Source organism: Ambystoma mexicanum, chromosome 5p, assembly GCF_040938575.1.
Source record: "Ambystoma mexicanum isolate Mex_15411 chromosome 5p, UKY_AmexF1_1, whole genome shotgun sequence".
NCBI classification, from domain to species: domain Eukaryota; kingdom Metazoa; phylum Chordata; class Amphibia; order Caudata; family Ambystomatidae; genus Ambystoma; species Ambystoma mexicanum.
The window spans coordinates 1,361,281,579-1,361,303,232 of NC_090930.1; the positions used below are offsets into that span (position 1 = coordinate 1,361,281,579).

At 46.5% G+C, this 21,654-nt stretch overlaps 1 protein-coding gene across 1 annotated transcript in view; it reads right to left on the bottom strand.

Moving 5' to 3' along the window:
* DNAH5 (dynein axonemal heavy chain 5) overlaps window positions 1-21,654 on the bottom strand; it is a 4,235,244-nt gene that overhangs the window by 1,387,617 nt on the left and 2,825,973 nt on the right. Inside the window, exon 53 of the mRNA XM_069613779.1 lies at window positions 18,131-18,261. Coding sequence (XP_069469880.1) covers window positions 18,131-18,261 — 131 coding nt within the window. The remainder of the gene's footprint in view (window positions 1-18,130; window positions 18,262-21,654) is intronic.

Consider the following 21,654-nt stretch of genomic DNA (forward strand, 5'->3'; position numbering starts at 1 on the left):
CTGACATGGAAAGCATGTCACAGACCAAGAATAGAAATGTGGTTGAAGGATCTACAAAAATGGGCAGAAGCGGAAACAACAGTGTGGCAAGAGGTGAGCAATGCTGGGGGGGATGATGGAAACAACTAATTGCAGAGTTATTTGGGCCTACAAATGAAGGGGATAGTGACCAGGACCCACCAGGAGTAATCGACATAGAAACCTCATCACGTGATCAAGAAACGGAATAAGAAGGAAAGTAGGCTTGAGGGGAGGGTGGGGAGGGGTGAAACCCAGTGGACAAGACAAAATGATGTGTGTTAATATTGTTATGAACGCTGTAAGTTTGGTTTGTGTTGGTTGTTGAAATAAAATCAATAAAAATTGTTTAGAAAAAAAGGGTAAATAAACCTGCGCTAAAATAGGCTAAAATCCTAGCAAAAGAATAGCAGAATAATCCAAAATGTGGTCTCCTCACACGTGACTTGTAGCTGAAGAACAGGGGCTGTTCATTAGCTCCAGACTCAGATAGACCAACGCCTTCACTCCCCTCAAATTCTCAGAACATAGATACAAGACACAGCCAAGTTCAAATCTAAAAGTCCTGGCTCGTAGCATAGGAAATCAGAGATAGTGTTTTATAATTCAGAAAGGCAGCACCTAGATGCTGTTCCTGCTACCAGTATGGTTGCTCATGTGCCGATGAACTGCCAAATAGTCAAGGTTGGTAAAACCACTGCCAACCAATCATATTACTCGAATAACACTATCTTGCAACTGTTGCACTCATCAATCAAGTAGTGTAGAGATGACATGTATTTACCGTTATCAATTTAGAAGTGGTCTCATGTGGAGCCATCAGATAGAGCATGACCAATGAGAAGACTAACCCTTATAAATGGTATACATAGATGATTCTCCTCCATAATCCCACCTTCCGGTAGGTTTTTGTAACAAAGAGTGTAATGTAATGTCAGTTGTGACGTAGTTTGTGTTTTTAAACCATAGTCAAGCTCAAGACAGACGAGAGCGTGACATTTTTCTTGTTCATTGCTGTCCGTGTTTTATATGGCCTTTGTCATTTACTTTGACTCTTCCATTTTTGGGCATGGGATATCCTGGCCGATCCTTTCCGCTGAGGGCTGGGGATCCCCCCCCCACCATTACACTCAAGTCATGTGATACTCCTGTGTTGTGGCCTGTGAATTGAGAGGTGCGCTGGTGAGTCTTGCATATCCGCAGTGCTCTCAGGACATTCCTTTGTGACATTGTTGCACCCCCTCCCTTGCCTGTCACTCATGCTGCTAGGTAGATGGTATTGTACATGTACTCACCCAACATACAGGTCCTTTGTGATGCTCCATGTAAGCCAGAGGCCGGCAACGTGATATTCTGAAGGGACCATTGCATAGTGGGTTGATCCTGGGAATCGGGCACAGCACTGTGTGATGGTAAGGTCAGCGTCACATTTGACCTGGACATTCAAGGAATGGAACAACTTCCCATTTCTGTAGACCGCCTCTGAGGCATGGGGGGCCATCAGCTCAAAATGTGTGCAATCCAATGCTGCCACCACATTGGACATACCTGCAATTGCATTGAAATGGGCCTTGGTGGCGTTGAACTGCGCCTGGATGGTGGGGAGGTCGATGTGCTGGCCCACATGGTGCAGGAGGGCCTCCAGCACCTGCACCAGCACTCTGGCGAAGGCAGGCTGCGAAATGCTGTGCAGCTGGCTCACACAGTGCTGGAATGTTCCACTGGCCAGGAAGTGAAGGACCGAGACCAGCTTTAGCAGCAATGGTATGGCTGACCTGATGCCAATCCTGCTCTCAATGTCCTCCAGGATGTGGGTCAGGAGGTCAAGTATGGTCTCTCTGTTTAGGTGGTACAGGGTTAGTATCTGCCTGTCAGTGAGGGTCAAGGGTGTGGCCTTTGTACGAGGGATCATTGCAGGCCTCTGTCTCTCGACCTGCAACCCCATCATCATCATCATCCGCCTCCCTCATTCTCTTCCTGGCCTACTGTTGCCTCTGCTGGTACTCCAGCCCCTGCAGCTGTAAATTGGCATGTAGCGCTTCCAGCTCCATGTTTGCAGCAATGAGTGGCAGCATGGTTGGGTTGGGAAGTGTTTTGGGGGTAAGCGTGGCCCTTTTGTACTCTGGGTGGATTGGGCACACCTGTGGGCTTATTTTCTTCACCTGTGACAATTTACTGGCTGTTCTGAGATGTTATCTCTGCCTTGGTTTTCGAATTACTTGCAACAATCTGCCGGTATTACTGGCAAATCGATCTTGTGATATGCCAAGTGATACCTTTGTGCCGGTATTGCTGGTGCAGGTTTCCGGTGTTGCCAGTATTTCTGTTGCTGGCATTACCAGCGCTGGTAATTCCAGATGAGGTGATATTGGCGCTGGTAAATCCAGCAACTGTGTTCTGGCAAACTCATACTTTGCAGGACAAGTAAACACACTGATAAATGGTATTACCAGCACATTTACCATGTACCGACCAACTTGTAACGAGAGCCTTTGTCCTGGAAATTCCCACGTCATTCATGACCTAACTTCACCACCACATCTCTCATTCCATCTGGTACTAATAATCTTCGTCTCCTGCAAACATACTCTCCTTGAACACTCAACTCATTCTTCACTGTCTTACATTTCTTAATGTCATGATTTCCCTGTTCTCCTTCCTCACCATTTTCACTCCATCTATCTTTCACCTGCCTCTTTACCTCTTGATATACTTCATCCTCGCCACACGCTTTAAGCCATTCTTTTTCCTTAAAACACTCCTCAACTGAAAATATATCCTTAATGTCTTCTGGACTCACCTTTCCACCGTCATCAACATCCATAAATGGATTCCTAGATAACACATCCATCACTGAATTATCTTTTCCTGACACATGTTCAACTACAAAATCCAAACCTTGCAATTTCGTCAGCAACTTGGCAATTCCCCTGGATACCCGATCCAGACCTCTTTTGTTGAAAATCACAACTAACGGCTTATGATCAGTCCTCAAAACAAAAGACCTAACATACAGATGAACCTTAAATTTCATGGTAGGCCAAGCAACTGCCAATGCCTCCTGTTCAATTACAGAGTAGCGAGACTCTACTTATTTGAACACCATGGATGCAAACGCTATGCTATTTTTTCTCCCACCATCTTCATGCATCAAACTGTTTCACAACCCAAAATCACAAGCATCAGTGTATACAATGGTCTTTAGCTAATCCTTGAAACCTCTCAAAATGGGCACTTTTATGATATCCCCTTTCACTCCCTTTAATTCATAATGTCACTCCTTAGACCACATAAATCTTACCCCTTTTCTGGTAAGTTTCCACAAATCGCTAGTTTTGCTTGACAAACCCCTGACGAATTTGGCATTATATTCTATCAATCCAAGCAAATACGATACGTCCATCTTGTTGCTGGGAGTGACCATTTCAGTTATGGCATTGACTGTTTATTCCCTCCGCAGATAAATTATATCCCAAATAATCAACTTCTGACTTACGAAACTTACACTTCTCCATTGTCAAAATGAGCCCAGACTCTCTTAACTTCTCTAATACCTCCCTTAACTGAAGATCATGCTCAACCTCTTGACATCCCCAAATTAACAGATTATCTTGATAATACTTGACACCTTTAATTCTTCCAAGAATGCTAAGCATGACTTTCTGAAAAACACTTGCTGCTGATATCAGGCCAAAAGTCATCCATACACATTTGAACATCCCTTTGTGAGTTATAAATGTTGTCACATCACTCAGGATGAAGCCTGATTTGATGATATGCTGACCTACGATCAAGAAGAGAAACCAATTTGGCTCCAGACAATCTTTAGAAGGGGAAACCTCTCTGCAAAAACATTCTGGTTAACTTCTCTGAGATTTATGAAAATGTTTACTGCCCGTTGGTTTTTCTCACCACACCAATGAGACTGCTGACACATCTGTCTGTTTTATCACACCTTCACTCACAATCCTATTTAATTATTTTTCTACTTACTTTTGAGTGCCAATGGAACTGTTCTCAACTTGGCCACCACAGGAATTGCTCCTGTCTTTGATTTGATTTTGTGAATAAACCCTTCAAGACATCTTACCTTATCTTCAAACACAATTGGTACCCAATTATGCACTGCCACCTCTCTAAACGTGTTCTCTCTTGCCTTTAATGCCCACTTCTGTGATTCCCGTTCTCCAACACTTCGCACTGTTGCAATCTCCTTTTCACACCCCGTGTACACTTGTTATTTCGCATTAGGATCTAACTTAATTCCCAATTCAGCTTTACAACCCCAAGACAGTAAATTGCCCCCACCACTCCTCAAAAATATCCTACTCATTGTGCTTTTTCCATCAAAGTTTAGCATGCTTTTCACCCATTATTTCTATGTATTTTTCTCCATAAGCATTCGCCTTGTTGTTAACCTCTTGCAAAACACAGCACCCTAACTTGGATTCCCACATATCTTTCCCAATATGTGTGTAATCTGCTCTACAGTCAATTAACATTCAAATCTCAACACCATTCACCTTAACTATTGATCTGGGTTTCTTTATTCTGACCCCCGTGACTGCATTCACTACTTGTATGATTTCTAATCTTTCATGCATGCCAGGTTCCCCATCTTCCTCATCACAATTATTCTCATGTATTCTTCTACCTCAATCTGAGGTTAATCTGCAGCACTTGGCCAAATGCCCTCTCCTACCACACAATTTGCACTCAACATATACTGCAGTGCACTTTTCATCCATGGCAAGATGTTGCATACTACCATCTATAACATTTCCTGGACTGACCGTCATATTGTTTGTGTCCTTGACGATCACTAAATCCCTCCTTCCTGGAACCTAGACCCTTCGCTTTGCCTCTAGCTTTAATCCTCCAGTCACCATCCTTCTTGAACCCTTGAGTCTGATTCCACAAACTCCTTCCTTTATGTAACGCATTGCTTTCTCCTGAACTTTTATCGTCTTCCTTATTAAGTTCCTTAATACATAATGTGCATGTTCAACCTTCTTGGCAATTTCTATGTCCCGGTCCAAGTTTGGATCCTTCTCTTTCCCCAATTCATAACGCAGTGGATCATTAGCACATTTAATCATGAGATCATCTCGAAGATGATTTTACCTTGACTGTGTGTATGTACATATTTTTGTTGTCCTAACCAAGCTTCGCATATCCTTGTATCTGTTGCGCCCTGTTACCCCAGGGTATGCCGGCGCATTACAAATAATAAACAAACAAACAAACAAGCAGACCTTCGTGACAGTGTCAAAATTGATATTTGATTGCAAGACCTCTTAAAACAGTTACAAACTCCTCAATAGTCTCTCCTCCTTTTTGCTCTCTAGTGTCAAAATGATACCTTGCTAGTATTGTGTTCTCTTTTACCTCAGAATGCTTGTCTAATTTGACAATGCTAGCTTCAAACATAGTCAACACCACTTCATCAGGTGGCTGCACTGGGTCAGGCATCCTCTTGTGTATTTCCTGCCTGGCATGCCACAAATAATGATATAGAAGTGTGTCTTTCCTCTCTATAGAATAATTAGGACCATACACAGCCATACACAGCCCAAACAGTTTTGAAAAAAATCCTCCTTTCAGTCTTTCCACCTTCCATTCGGTTCACCAGGCTGGGGAAAAAACAATGCGGCCCTGCAATATTCGCCATTGTCAATAGTAATGGTTAGTGGCAGTACTGATCAACCAGAAGAAAGGGATGAAAAAAAATATTCAACCCTCTGTCTTCCTTATGGTCCTTTCACTATGTCATCAGTCCACTGGACACTTACAAGCAATGTCCATCTCTGCAGCACCCATGTTCTTAAACAGCCTTGAAACCTCTGATCACCACTGGTCCGAGACACGTGCACTACATGAGCACTCCTCGGTTTTCCTGTTGCTGAGCAACCTGGAGATAAGACACTCATGAGTGGCCAGTGTCACCAACGATTCATGGCATTCCTGTTGTGAAGGAGCTCAAATGCGGGCGGTGAGCATGAGCCCTGTTTCAATGTGCAGATTCTCTGTTTTCCAGTCCTAAACAAAAGAAAAAAAACAACTAAGCCGTTCTCACTGCGAGCACTGTCCATTCTAATACCATACGTTCAATGATGCAGCCATCGCTCCATGGGTTGTGACTCGCACCCACTCTACTACAATGAGAAAGTCAAACAGAGCTGTCCTCTAAATGAAACTGTCCACCTAGACATCCAATCGGCGATTGGCCTGTTGCTCCGAGCTCCACGGGCCAAGGTAGTGCGTCTTTGCACCACTATGATATAATGAAATTGTCTAAATAGGCGTCCATGCCTGAGGATGCAACTCAGGCACACAGGGTTCATATCCCGCGCCAAATCTGCTGCAGCTGTCGCAGTAAGCCAGGCATTTCTTCGCCACTATAATAAAGGTCTGACACCAATCTAGTTGAGAGTCTTCCTTTATTCAAGATCACAGGATAGAGCTGCAACACATCCTCCCTTCTCAGCTTCCAATCTCCAACTGCCTTTCCCTTTCAACATTCCATCCCTCTTAATATTCTTATGCATTAAGGAATAACATTCTACATGGAACTCTGTATACAAAGATCCTGTTGACAGGATGAACTATATTACATATATATCTTTACAAATTTGTAAAGTATCCTCATAAACTAAGCCCTTTGTCTGGGTGTCACCAAGCAGACAAAGTCTTAGTCAATGTGTTGATATATGAATACAAGTAATAAAGTCAGTTGTTCATTAATAAAAGTTAGATTCCATTCCCCTCATTGAGCTCTTCATGACATGACATATGTCGTTTTGAATATACATTCTGGTTTTAAACTCTTTAATCATCCTCCTTTATGGAAATATGGTATTATATGTTTTAACATATGTGAAGGTGCCTAATGTACTGTTTACCTCAAGACTATGGCAAGTTCCAGTCGAAACTGAAACAAATGATTGAGTACTATTCTGCAAACACGCTGTATATTATGCTGCCAGTTTTGCTGATATACTTAACAGTGTTACATGTGATACGTGATGAGGTCTCATGTTTGAAGCTAGAGGGTGGGACTGGTGGAGCCATAGGGATGGGACCACAACATTCTAAATGAAAAAGGCCCCAGAGTAAGTTCAAACATTTAGCAATGGGAAACCTTGGCTTGTTCATAGAAACTCCCATGATGTTGACAAGGAGGGTGGCATCACTAGTGGAAGGAAAAGTAGTACTGATTTTGCTGCATTAAGGTCCATGGGAATACATGTTGTTATATTACAAACCAGGGTGGCTGACTCTGAAAATGAAAGAAGTGTTTTGTTTGTGACTACGGATGCCAGCCTTTGTTTGTTCATGGGGTCACCTACGACTGACCTCACAAACTCAACAACATAAAAATGGGCCCTAGTTTGAACAGAAACTCTCCTCATACATGCTCTAGCTCTTTACTGGAATTTGCAAGCTGGGAGTGAGTGCAGACCTGTAGACACTTCTTGGGGGGAGAACGATGTACATCAACAACGGAAACAGAAGCAGAAATAGCGAACAAGTGAAATCAGGATAGTGGACCTGCTTTGAAACTGCAGGTTTTAGGCCCACATTGCCAGATGCTCACATATGGAATCCAATTGTGAGTTTCAATGTGCAAGCACATGACAGCCAATCCCAACATTGGCATGATTCAGAGCCTCCGCTGAAACCTATCAGTTAATCATGTCAGCGAGACAGCCTTCTGGAGTATAAAAAGGCACTTTTTTGGGAAGTCTGAGTTTGAGCCAGAGTGAGCTGGTTTGATTGACTGATTGATTTGATTTGATTTCATTTCATTAAATGTATATGGCACAGAACCCAGTAGGGTACCGGCCAGGGTTCGCTACATCTGGCCGCAGATGACAACCAATAGTTGATTGGAACCAGAGAGTTGGAATAATGAGTCTGAATAAACAGAGGACAAGTTAGGAGAAAAGGAATATTTTATATTTTATATAACTCAAGGGGCCTCATTATAAGTTTGCCGGTCCAGAAATAAGGGTGCCGCTAAGCTCACCGGCACCCTTGTTTCTGGACGAGCAAACTATGAGTCTGCCTGCCGTGGCCCCTGTGCCCAATAGGTCTGACCCTGCCAGGCGCAGCGGCCACGCTAGGCAGACTGTTGACGAAAGCAACGGTGCTGGTGCTTCTGTGTCCCCACTTCCATAGAGTCCTAGCGGACTCTATGGGAATGGGGACTTACATTTTTACCGCCGCCTGATTTTCCGGCCGTCGGACTCGTAATGAGCCGGTGGCACCGGGAAGTCAGGCAATGGTAAATCATTACGAGTCCGGCAGCTATCCGCCGGTAGCACCAGCAGGGTTACCGCTGGGCTCATAATGAAGCCGAAGGTCTGGATTTGAATCGGGAGCTTGCAGTGTCCAATCACAGAGAAACACCAATTTCCTCTGGTTAGAAGGAGGAATGATTACAAGATGAAATTGAGCTGATCTGAGTGGATGCGAGGGTTGGTAGATCTGAATTCTCTAAGCAAGATATTGAGGTGCCACCCCATGCATGCACCCGTAGAAAAGACAGACTTCCTCATCAAAAGTTTATTGGTAACCCTTAAATCTGGCGGTAGCACTATTACTGCCGCATTTAAGGGTCCGGCAAATCACAGGGGTGGCGGATTTACCCCCAGCTATGAGCTGGGGGCAAATCCGCAGTGATTTCACCAATTTTCAGTGCTATTACCGCCAGCGGTAATACCAACAGTCCCCATTGCGCACAATGGAGAATGAGGACTTATCATTCCGCCAAACCCGTGATCAGGCATTAATAGCACCGGGGGACTTAGTGGTAGGGTTAATAGCCCCGGTGGTACTCGTGATGAGGCCAAGAGTATCTTAAAGGTGATGCAATGACAGATAGGAAGGCAATGCAAAGCACGTCTGAAGTCAGAGAAAGGAGTGAATTTAGGGAGATGAAAGATGAGGTAAATAGCCACATTTTGTGCAAGCTGAAGTCTTTGCAGAAGATGCTTAGGAAGACCTGCATATTGTGCATTTACATAATAAAACCGAGAATCAACCAAACACCCAATACCAGGTGAGAAGAGACTTCAGATCCAGCACCGACCTCCAAATAAAAACAAGACACATCAAGAAGAGAACATTCAGAGGAACTGCCTTTTCCTATCTGACAGCCAAACTATGGCACTCTCTAACGACATAAGAACGACGGAAGACCACAGTTTTAGGAAACATCTACAAATCTGGCTGTTCAACTTGCTCAGACAGACACTGACCAACCATTTAACAACCACCCCTTTAACGGACCGCCCAACACATACAATAACTGCTTTTAAAAACCATAAACTTCAAACGAGGAGAACAAGGGATACATTGAGAATGGAGAACAATAACATAACTACAAATACCCAGAGTTCACCCAAACCCACTAACCACTTCTTGTCTTCCACACAATCCACGCTCCTCACCTACAACACACGCCATAGGGCTAGTAAATGAACCCACCAAGACATGCAAACCACACATCACTCTAATCAACCTATAAATCCAATCACCTCAGAAAACAAAAACTCAAACACTGCAAGCCCAGTGCACAAAATATAGCACATCCAGAAAGCTCACACGCACAGAAGCCAGTTGCTCCCGGTTCTGCACGTATCACCAGATGAGAAAAACATATATCCTATCCTTCTCACCCTCACTTACCAACCCTACCCACACTTCCTTATAGAGACACGTCGTTAGCTGGATATAATATGTTGGCATGCCTAGCAGAGGTAAGTAAACATAATGCAATTAAAGAGATGTGCAGCAACAGCAGCTTGAATCACAGAAAACTAGGCACATAAAGCTCAGTAGCAACAAAGGACCTTGGCTCGAGGCATTCCAAAGACAATTGCTCAGCCACTGGCACAAAGAAATGACAGAAAAGAATATGAGATTGAGAAATGCCTATCACACAGAAGCTTGCTTACAAGTATTTATTTATTTTATTTATTTATTGGTTGCTTGTTAGGCGCTTATACAATAAGAATATACTGTTTGGAAGTGCCCACAGGGCAGGGAGGGAGGGTTGGAAATACAATTACAACACAATATTAAGAGATAAGGGGGATGAGGGGTAGAGACGAACTTACTATGCCTTGTTAGTATTCAGAATGTGCAAGTGCGGAAAGGAAGAAGGAAGAAGGGGTAAGTACTGGGACGTCCGAGCTCGAGGCTGAGACATGGACGAAGTGCTAGGAATGTTGAGTGCTACACGGCCTGGGCCACAGGAGGTGTAAGTGCGAGTCTCCAGGGCGGAGGGTGTGCAGATGCAAAGTGCTGTGGATAGACAGGAGCTGGGGATATTTGGTGTGGGAGGTCAAGGCCCCGGAGGTGGACAAGGGCCAATGTCACCAATACAGCAACTGTGAGATTAGCAGAGGACAGAAAGAGGAAAGGAGGAGGAGAGAAGGAGGAAAGGAGGAGGAAAAGAGGAAAGTATTAAGGAGCTTCCAGAATTTGAGAAGATCCTGTTCAAGGCGCAGAGAGAGGGGGAGGCTATTCTAAAGGAGGGAGCCCGCAGAGGAAAGAGAGCGACCCCCTGCCCTCTGTTTAGCAAAACGCTTTACACACAAGGGGCCTCATTACAAGTATGGAGGTAGCCATGCTGCTTTTAGCGGCATGGCTACCCCCATACCGGGTACTGGGTCCGGGTTCCCTGAATGGGGAAATAACGGGCCATTCCGACCTTGGAGGGCCCAGTATTTCCCCATTCAAGGAACCTGGACCCGGCACATCCCCATTCCCATTTGAGCCTCCATAGGGCTCAATGGGAATGGGGAGGATGCTAACAACGGGCCCATTAATGACGGGCCATTGTTAGCATCCTGGTCTGCTTGCGGGACCCGCTAAGGGCGCCCTTAGCGGGTCCCGCAAGCGGACCTCGTAATGAGGCAGTAGGGGGTTAACGGCTCCGGCAGCTCTACCGCGCCATTAACCCCCTATCGCCTACGTTGTAATGAGGCCCAAGGAGTTGGTGCCAGAGGAGCAAAGTGGTATAAAGGGAGAATATGTAGTGACATAAAGTTGAAGATAGTGTGGTCCTCTGGCCCAGACAGCCTTGTGGATGATGCAGAGGGATTTGAAATTAATCTGTGCAGCAACCGGCAGCCAGTGAAGACTTTTTAGTGCAGGAGAGATGCAATCCCTGGGTTTAAGGCCTCGCCGCCCTATTCTGGATAAACTGAAGGGGTCGCAGAGTAGAAGAAGGCAGATTCAGGAGGAGACTGATACAGTAGTCAAGTCTAGAGAGAACCAGGGCTTGAGTCACATTGAGCCTCTGACGGAAAGTGAGAAAAGGTAGAATTCCTTTGAGAAGGAAGAGCTGATAGATGGACTTCTTGGCAATGTCCTGAATGTGAGGGAGGAAGGAGAAAGAGGAGTCGAAGATGACTCCAAGGTTTCTGGCTTCAGTTGAAGGTGTAGGGGGAGCACTGGCATAACAGGGGCCTCCGCAGCCCCTACGGTGAGGGGGGCCCCGCAACCACATGTCCTGGGAGGGGGCCCCACTTGGAGTAAAATAAAAAAGGAAAAAAAAAACATTTTTTAAAATTTTTTTATTGTTTCTTTTTGAATTCACTCTGTATTTATAAAGAAATTATTTCTGTAACAGAAATTATTTCTTTAGGATGGCAGAGTGAATACAAAAATAAACTTTCTTTTTGAAGTACGTCACTATCCCCACCCCTTGATATGAAGGCCCTAGGCTGGAGGCCTCCATGTGATGGGGTGGGGGAAGCCCTATGACTTCAAAAATAAATAGTTTATTTTTGAAGTCATTCTGCTTTTATAAAGAAATTATTTCCGTTATGGTTCAGTCCTTAATGGAAATAATTTCTTTATGAAGTCAGAGTGACTTCAAAAGGAAACAATTTATTTTTGAATTATTACGGCTCCCTTCAAGCCCATGAAGTGTGCGTGTGTGAGTGTATGGCGAAAGAGCGCACACAAATGTATGGGTGGCTGGGTATGCGTGTGTGCATGTATGGTGAAAGGGTACACACTTAAATGTACGGTTGGCTGACTCGGTGTGCCTGTGTGGTGAAAGGGTGCACACTTTAATGTATAGGTGACTGTCTGTGTGAGCGTATGGTGAAAGGGTGCACACAAATGCATGGGTGGCTGGGTGTGTGTGTATGGTCAAAGGATGCACACTTAAATATATGGGTGGCTTCCTGGGTGTGCCTGTATGGTGAAAGGGTGCACACTAAATATATGGGTGGGTGCCTCAGTGTGTGTGCCTGTATGGTGAAAGGTTGCACACTCAAATATATGGATGACTGGGTGTGTTTGTGTATATATGGTGTGTGTGCTTGTGTTCAGGGGCGCAACAAAACCTACATTTCAGGGGGCTAACCCTTCAAATGTTGGAAGAGGCGCTAACTTCACGTGTGGTGGGGAGGCGCAAACTTATTTGTATGGGGGCATCTAACTGCTTTACACATTTTAATGAGACTATTCTAGTGCCGCGTCAATGATACAAGCAGTTAACTCTCTCCTTTAAGTCTGAAAGCACCCATTTATGGACTGCTGTGAGAATGACTGGTCTCCTGTTCCCTCTCTACCCTTCCAATCACTCCCATGGCATGCAAGTACTAAACCCACATCACAATTTCAATTGCCTAAAATAATTTGACATTTGAATGCAGGTACTAACAGTGAAATGCTGTACATTAGTAATTGCTGGGCCGGGCTCTTGTTAACAGTGAAACCCAGGTGCCGTTTAACATCTGTGTCGTTTTCTGTCCGGCAACTGCTCTGTAGGTCAGCCAGGTCAAGACAACATAGATCACAATTTCAGTGGTGGGGGCGAGGTGGGAGTGCTGAAGCCCAGTCAGCTCAATGGTGTTGCACCACTACTTGTGTTTAATGCCTTGATTACTTATTGGTAATCTTCATTACTCCTAGCCCTTTTCTTCCTCATCCCAGTACTTGACTATGAGGCAGTACTTGTGTATGAGGCAGCATGCCTCATACACAAGTACTGGGATGAGGTAGAGGTACATGAAGGTAATGCATGCCTTAGCTACATGTAATCTTCATTACTCCTAGTCCCACTCTTCCTCATACCAGTACTTACGCATGAGGCAAGGCGCCTCATACGTAAGCACTGGGACAAGGAAGAGGGACATGGAGGTAATTCTGAGCCAATGAGCTGATTTTGGAGTTGGGGTATAGGATGGGAGGGAGAGGCGATGTGTGGGGGGTGGGATTGTGCAATACATCATAATGGTCGTCCACGTCCATTCTAAGCAGGCATGATATGTGGTAATAGTGGCTAGAGAGGCAATTTGGTGCAGCCAGTCTAGTCATTCCTCAGTTTGGTATGACTTTTGACTAGGCATTTCTGATAAAGAAGTCCTTCTAAGTGTAACTACCTGGCTAGACTGGCATTTGGGTTCTGCCAGTCTAGCCGTTTCTTACTGCAGCACTGTATATCTTTCTCGGCATCTGTGATAAAATTACATGATATGATAAGTCATATATAATGCGCCTGTACACAAGTGTTTTTAGGCGCGACACGACAAGGGAAGGAAAACAGGGAGGACATGACAAATTATCTTACTAAGCCTCGTGTCATTCAGATCGTGCAAGTGTGAGAACGAGAAGTGCAAGGGAAAAGGGAGGGGGTGGGAGAGTGCAAGGGAGAGGGGAGGGTAAACAGGGCAGCAATGCTCTGAGTAAGTGCAGCCAGGGCAGCACGGCTCTGGGTAGTGCAAGGAGAACAAGGGACTGTAGATTTACAGTTACAGCCCCTAACTGAGTGGTAGGCCCAGAGCAGGGCAAGGGTGACTGATTAAGAAAGAGCCTGGAATCAGTGAGACTGAGGGTAGTCAAGCAACCAGTTGGTAGAGCAGGCAGGTAGGTTAGCAGGGGAGGGGGAGAGAGAAAGCAGAGGAGAAGAGGAACGTTTTGAACTGCTTCCGGAACTTCAGGTGGTCCGGATCAAGTTTGGGAGGGGCAGGGAGGCCATTCCAGAGGGAGGCGCCTGCAGAGGAGAGAGATCTCCACCCGCCCCTCTCTGCCTGGAGAAGCATCTAACCCTTAGGGCTTGAGAATGAAGGTACTTTGGAAGAGAGCATTCGATGTAGTGCGTAATCCCAGCCACAGAAAGCCTTGTTGATCCTTGCAGCCAACAGGAGCCAGTGGAGAGATTTCATGGCTGGAGAGCTAGCGTTGTGGGCTTGAGGCCAATAATAAGTCTTGCAGTCCTGATCTGGATTAGTTGCAGAGGACGGAGAGTAGAGAAAGGCAGATTGAGAAAGTGGCTGTTGCAGTAGTCCAGCCTAGAGAGAACCAGGGCTCTGCAGACAGTGAGCTTCTGGGGGAAAGTGAGAAAGGGAAGAGTCCTTTTGAGGAGGTGCAGCTGGTAGTGGGACTTCTTGGCGACATCCGAGATGTGAAGAGAGAAAGAGAGAGTGGAGTTGAAGATGACACCAGGAATGAGCGAGAGAGGAGAGTAGGCTGAGGGCAGCCTGAAGGAAAGCTGAGTGTCATCCGCATAACTCTGAACGTTAGAGAAGACGGTAGAGATCAGGTGGGCCAAAGGGGCCAAGTAGAGGTTGAAAAACAAGGTTGAGAGGATAGAGCCCTGTGGAACGCCACAGGTAGAGAAGTGGCACAGTGAAAGGGACCAAATTGGACCTGGGAGGGGTGGTCGAAGGGGAAGGAGGTCAGCCACTACAGTGCCTGATCCATGATGCCCAGGTGCTCACTATTCTTAGAGAGGCACAGATCCACCCTACTGATGAGGTCCAACCAGACTGAAACACGTGTCTGGGGTTTCTGTTGGTACTCTTGTTCAGAGGAGAATTGCCTTGCATTTCGGTGCTGGACTGCCCCAGGGCAGGACAAAGACTGATATGTTTGGGATATTTCTTCTCTGTGAAAGATAGTGAGCTAAAGACTCTGGGTAAGTCTCTCGTAACCAGGACTAATGTCTGGCAGAGGGACTCCCAGGACCCCCCTTGTTAATTTGCATATTTAAGTAACTTTGGGTCTCACCCTAAGTTACTAGGGGAATCCAGACGTGGACCCCTTGCTCACTATTCTTAGAGAGGCACAGATCCACCCTACTGATGGGGTCCAACCAGACCGAAACACGTGTCTGGGGTTTCTGTTGGTACTCTTGTTCAGAGGAGAATTGCCTTGCATTTCGGTGCTGGACTGCCCCAGGGCAGGACAAAGACTGATATGTTTGGGATATTTCTTCTCTGTGAAAGATAGTGAGCTAAAGACTCTGGGCAAGTCTCTCGTAACCAGGACTAATGTCTGGCAGAGGGACACCCAGGACCCCCCTTGTTAATTTGCATATTTAAGTAACTTTGGGTCTCACCCTAAGTTACTAGGGGAATCCAGACGTGGACCCCTTGCTCACTATTCTTAGAGAGGCACAGATCCACCCTACTGATGAGGTCCAACCAGACCGAAACACGTGTCTGGGGTTTCTGTTGGTATTCTTGTTCAGAGGAGAATTGCCTTGCATTTCGGTGCTGGACTGCCCCAGGGCAGGACAAAGACTGATATGTTTGGGATATTTCTTCTCTGTGAAAGATAGTGAGCTAAAGACTCTGGGTAAGTCTCTCGTAACCAGGACTAATGTCTGGCAGAGGGACTCCCAGGACCCCCCTTGTTAATTTGCATATTTAAGTAACTTTGGGTCTCACCCTAAGTTACTAGGGGAATCCAGACGTGGACCCCTTGCTCACTATTCTTAGAGAGGCACAGATCCACCCTACTGATGAGGTCCAACCAGACCGAAACACGTGTCTGGGGTTTCTGTTGGTACTCTTGTTCAGAGGAGAATTGCCTTGCATTTCGGTGCTGGACTGCCCCAGGGCAGGACAAAGACTGATATGTTTGGGATATTTCTTCTCTGTGAAAGATAGTGAGCTAAAGACTCTGGGTAAGTCTCTCGTAACCAGGACTAATGTCTGGCAGAGGGACTCCCAGGACCCCCCTTGTTAATTTGCAGGTTCTCACAGAGTCAATTGATCAGGATGGCGTGGTTGACCGTGTTGAAAGCAGAGGAAAGTTCAAGGAGGATGAGGACAGAAGGAATGCTGAAATCAAGGTTAGAGATCAGATCTTCACAGGTGTTCAGGAGAGCAGTTTCCATGCTACTGGCATCTCTTAAGCCAGACTGATGGTCATGGAGACAATCAACAGATTCAGTGTGGAGAGTAAGCTGGGAGATGGTCAGCTTTTCCAAGAGTATGGGAGAGGGGGAGTTCCAGTGGCAAACGAATGATTACAGAAATCGGCTAAGGCTGGAGCAAGGGTGTCAATATGGTCCTTGATGGTTCTGGAGGAGCAGGCGAGAACCTGTTTTGACTACACTTCCATAGATGGGACTTGTCTAGAAACCTAGTCCGGTTTTCGAGAGAAAGAGGAGAAAGGAGGAGGAGTGGGAGAGATGGCCAAAGGGGGGCCGAGAGAGGAAGAGGGAGAGGAAGAGGAGATAGTGGACAGAATGTCCTGAGTTTTAGCAGAGAAGCGAGAGGCCAAAGCCGTACAGAGGGCCTGTTGAGGGAACGGGAGAGGTAGAGACTGCAACAGGATTGTCCAGTTCCTTGCAGATTTTGAAGAGTTTGGCCATGTTGTTAGAGGCCGCAGAGACGCAGGCTTGAATCTGTGCTCTCTTCTTGATGAGTCTCATTGCTTCGACTGGCATTTTGGTGCAACCAGTCTAGGTATGTCTTAATGTGGCCTGGCATGCTTTATTGTAATGTTATTACGTGTCTACACTGGTATACATTGCGCAGCCAGTTGGACATGTTTTCATTGAGCATTTGCATTTTTAATAGCAAAGCATTAATGTTCATGTGCGCTGTTGGTGACTTGCATGTATTGGATTGGTGTTACCCTACAAACCAATAGCACACACTGTGGCTTTTTAGCCAATTTTTATCAGAAAGTTTGCTTTATATTGCATTAAACACATATTCATATCTTTCTCCTAGTGCAGTGTGCGGCATACCCCTTCAACAGCACGTTCGTGCATATTGCACAAGTGTGGTAATCTAGGCTGGCCCAGTGTGTGGCGCGACCCGTGATTTGTTGCTGAGTTGGGGGGGGGGGCCCTCAGCATGGTTCGCAGGGGGGCCCCCAGATCGTGTGTTACGCCACTGAGGGGGAGAGCCCAAAGAGGAAGGCCTGAGTAAGGGGAAGAAGGAGGGAGCAGGGGTCCCAAGGGGAAGAATCTTAGTTTTACAGGCATTGAGGCAGAGATCATTGGAGGCACACCAGGACTGGATGCCAGATAAGCAGTCATGGATGATAGAGTGTGAAAGAGGGTCAGCAGGGAGTCTCAAGAAGAGCTGTGTGTCATCTGCGTAACACTGGAAGTTGGAGGAGAAGGTGGAGATGAGGTGTGCAAGGAGAGCAAGGTAGATGTTGAAGAGCCAAAGGGCACACCACAGGAGGAGATGGAAGTAGGAGAGGAGAAGGGGGCCTGGATGACTTGGGAAGACAAGCTAGTGAGGAAAGAAGACAGCCAATCCAGTTCCCATTCCAAGATAGCAAGTGTATCCTGGAGCCTTTGTAAGAGGATGATGGTTAACTGTGTCAAATGCAGAGGAGAGATCGAGAAGGATAAGGGCAGCTGGGGAATTGGAGTCCAGAGATGGGAGCAGTTCTTCATGGGTGTTCAGAACAGCATTGATGGTCATGGAAGCCACCAACAAGTTCAGTGTGAGAGTTAAGTTGGAGCAAGACCAGCTTCTCAAGTAGCTTCCCCAGGAAGGGGGTGATGGAGATAGGCCGATAGCTGGCAGGGCAGGTAGGGTCAGAGGAAGGTTCTTTCAGGAGTCGGCGCACAAAAGAGTGCTTGAGGGGGAAGGGGTCATGATTCTTTAGCCTTGCATGTTTTGTATGTTTTGGTCCTCGCAACTCACAATGCAAAAAACCAAAGACACTGCATACAAACAATCTTTGGAATACATATTTAAAACACTTCAACATAAAGTGAATGATATGACGCACTAGATGCAATTAACTTATTTTGAAGTTTAAAATGACTAATACAACCAATACATTTGTGAAGTTCATGTCCATAATTTCGAACATTAACAAGACTCACCTTGTTAAAGTGATTTGAAATGTACTGTAGCCAGCGATGTATGCAGCTAGTCTAGTCAAGCTCTGCTTTCCTGAGCCCCCAACACCAACAAGGAGAGCATTCCCCCTGGGTGTGCGAATGATCCGCGAAATCTAGAGTATACAATCACATGATTATTTTGCGGTGTTGCAAGCAGAACAAATGCACTACTGCAAAGAATACTTGTAGTAGGAAACAGTTATTACAATGATCACCGGAGTGAGAATAAATTCACTGCCAAATTGCATAAACGTAACATATGATAATGCAGATTATAATATTCATCAATGAAGAAAACGGTTGGTGACTACTGTAGAACTTTGCATGCATGTATCTTTTGTCTAAAATGGTACAATAATATTTTGGGATGGCTTTTCTTGAAAAATGTGCAGTGAGCATGGGCAGATTTCAATTGTTCATTGAATAGCTTCCCCCCACTCTCACACTACAGAGTTTGTAGAGTGCAAATAAAATGCCATGAACTCCAGTGTACTACAGTATTTGATCACAGGACTTTCTAAAAGGCCTAGGGCCTGATTCAGAGGTGAGTGTTATCATGGAAAAGTGCCTTGCCTGAGTTGACAGACACTTTTCCATGAAGCCATGCATTTTGAAGTAATACAGGAGTGGCGGCAATAAACGAAGTCCGCCACTCCTGCAAAGCTGTGATTTACAGCATGGCAACAGCCTTGCCAACTACCTCACATCTTAAGGGGCTGACAAGGACTGTATTCAGAGGCCAGAATGCCCTTCCTGCACCATTCAAAAGAGGCATTAATTAACGGTACCGTGGGAGGTGGTGTTAAACACAGCACACGTTTTCCCATTTTCAACATAGCATTTCTCAGACTGCACCGCCACTTTTCCAGTTTAATGAAAGTTTATGAAAACATTCTTAAATTAGAAAAGTGGCAGTCTTTTGGCAAATGCTTGCTATGCTACTGGAGCACAGGTTTCCCCACCAAAGAGAGATTTTAGCAGCTTTTGCTGCTGGAAAGCACATTTACCCTCCAATATTTCCGCCCATCTCAGAATGATGGGGCTGGAAACTGAAGGGGAGAATGTCCGCTTTCCACGCAATATTTAGCACAGGCTCTGAATCAGGCCCTTAGTGGGTGGGATGATTGCCTGCATTTCACTTTGCTGCCTCAAGATGGCAGTGTTATTTAGTGCAATGTAATAAGTACTGAAGTTGTACTTGCTGTTGGTTTCTCATTGTCATTGTTCCTGTTTTTTGTTCCTGTTCCTGTCACAAGTTTCTTTAACTAATTCATTGCTGGAAAGAAGTCGTACAATGAAGCAGAAGCGCTGCAAGCTTTGACAATCATATGTTTCTTTAACTGTTTAATAGCTGGAAAAAGGTCATACAATGAAGCGCAAACTATGCCAGCTTTTGACAATCACACGTTTCTTTAACTAGTTAATTGCTGGCAAAAGTTATACAATGAAGCAGAAGCGGTGCAAGCTTTGACAATCATATGTTTCTTTAACTGTTTAATAGCTGGAAAAAGGTCATACAATGAAGCACAAACTATGCCAGCCTTTGACAATCACACGTTTCTTTAACTAGTTAATTGTTGGAAAAAGTTATACAATGAAGCAGAAGCGGTGCAAGCTTTGATAATCATATGTTTCTTTAACTGTTTAATACCTGGAAAAAGGTCATACAATGAAGCGCAAACTATGCCAGCTTTTGACAATCACATGTTCCTTTAACTATTTCATTGCTGGAAAAAAAAGTCATACAGTGAAGCTGTCAGCTTCTGACAATCACATGTTTCTTTAACTATTACGGGGGGCGTGGCTAACCGCCATGTGAAGAGGACGTTCGCTCCTTGCGCTCCGCTTGATGCGACCATCATAAGCTGCTTTTAACTACTTTTTTCGGGGGCCCCGAACCCCACGAACCGCCTCATCGAGGGCCGACATCCTGCTGCACCTGCGGGTCGATTCCTGTGGCCCTGGAAGACCGGCCTCGCCTTATAGACCGTGCAACACGATCCCGCGGACCAGGGCCAAGATGGCGGCTCCCGAGCCCTGCAAGACGCGGCGGCCCGCACTCTAAAGCCGCTCGCGCCGTAACATTCAGCTAAGGGCCGAAGACACACGAACGCCCAGCTGGACTGACGAGGGGGTCCTGTGGGGCACCCGTGAAGCTTGGAGCGCGAACGACGGAAGGTGCTAACGGGACGACCAGCCTGGAACGTCCCGGACGAGGGCGCTGCCAGCCACAGAACCGGGAGCCGGGGTCTCGGAGGCCCTTCGAGGTGAGCGGGGGGGACTAACGCAACCGACACATACAGGCATGCCCGGCCTGGTAACCCGAAGAAGCGGCCCCGGCGCACACTATCCGTCCCCCCTGAGCCTACGGAGCCGCCCACAGCATACAGCGACCCGCCATCGCGGCCCGCCCGATACGGCTTCCTCGGCCACTCCATCGCGGCTCACCTCGGCCACCTCGGTAACAGTGAAGCCCGGAGGCTCAGTCGACATGTCTACCAAAGGAGCAAGGGCTAAGCAACGTCAGACCACCATCGACACGTTCACGGCGGCGGGGCCCACAGCGCCAGAGAACATGAGCGAGACTCTTGCTGCAGACCTACCCGACCCCTTGGGGCCATCAGCGGAACCTAGTAACACACAGATCCTTGAAGCTATCAAACTTTCCCAGGCAGCCGTGGAGCATAAAATAGACGCAGTCGCCATAGACTTGAACCTCCTGCGCCAAGACGTCCGATCCCTGGCCGGCAGAACAGAGGTGCTGGAGGCCCAGGTCCGCGAGAACACTGAAGCTAAGACAGTGCTCCTCAAAGATGTCGATGTACTTCAACAAAAAGTTAAAAACCTGGAAGACAGGGTCGAAGAGGCAGAGGGGCGCGCACGCCGCAACAACATTCGCCTCCTGGGGCTCCCGGAGGGCATCGAGGGATCGGACCCCACGAACTTCGTGGAGAATCTCCTGATACAGGAGATTGGAGCAGAAAAACTCTCTCAGGGCTTTGTAATCGAAAGGGCTCACCGATCCCTCACATCGAAACCCCCTCCTGGCAGCCCACCCAGACCCGTGATCGCAAAAGTACTTAACTACAGAGACCGGGAAACCATCCTCACCTTCTCGCGGTCAGGCGGCCAGATCTGCAGGGGTTCAGCCAAGATATCCATCTACCCTGACTATACCTTTCAGGTTCAAATGAAGAGGGCACAGTTCATACACACCAAAGCAAGACTGAAGGCTGCAGGCCTACGCTACATGCTCCTCTACCCCTCCAGATTGAAGGTGATACGAAACAACAGAACTCACCTCTTCGATACCCCGGCAGAGGCCCGAGACTGGATGGACAGGGAGCAGATCCCAGATGTCGAAGTCAGGAAACGACAACTCCGCTGAGCCCCGTCTCCCAAGGCCCCGGTGCCTTTCGGAGGCCCCACCATGGAACGGCCACTTACGCCGCAGCTGACCGGATTTCATAACACGAGGCGCCCGGACGAACACTCCCCTACCCCTG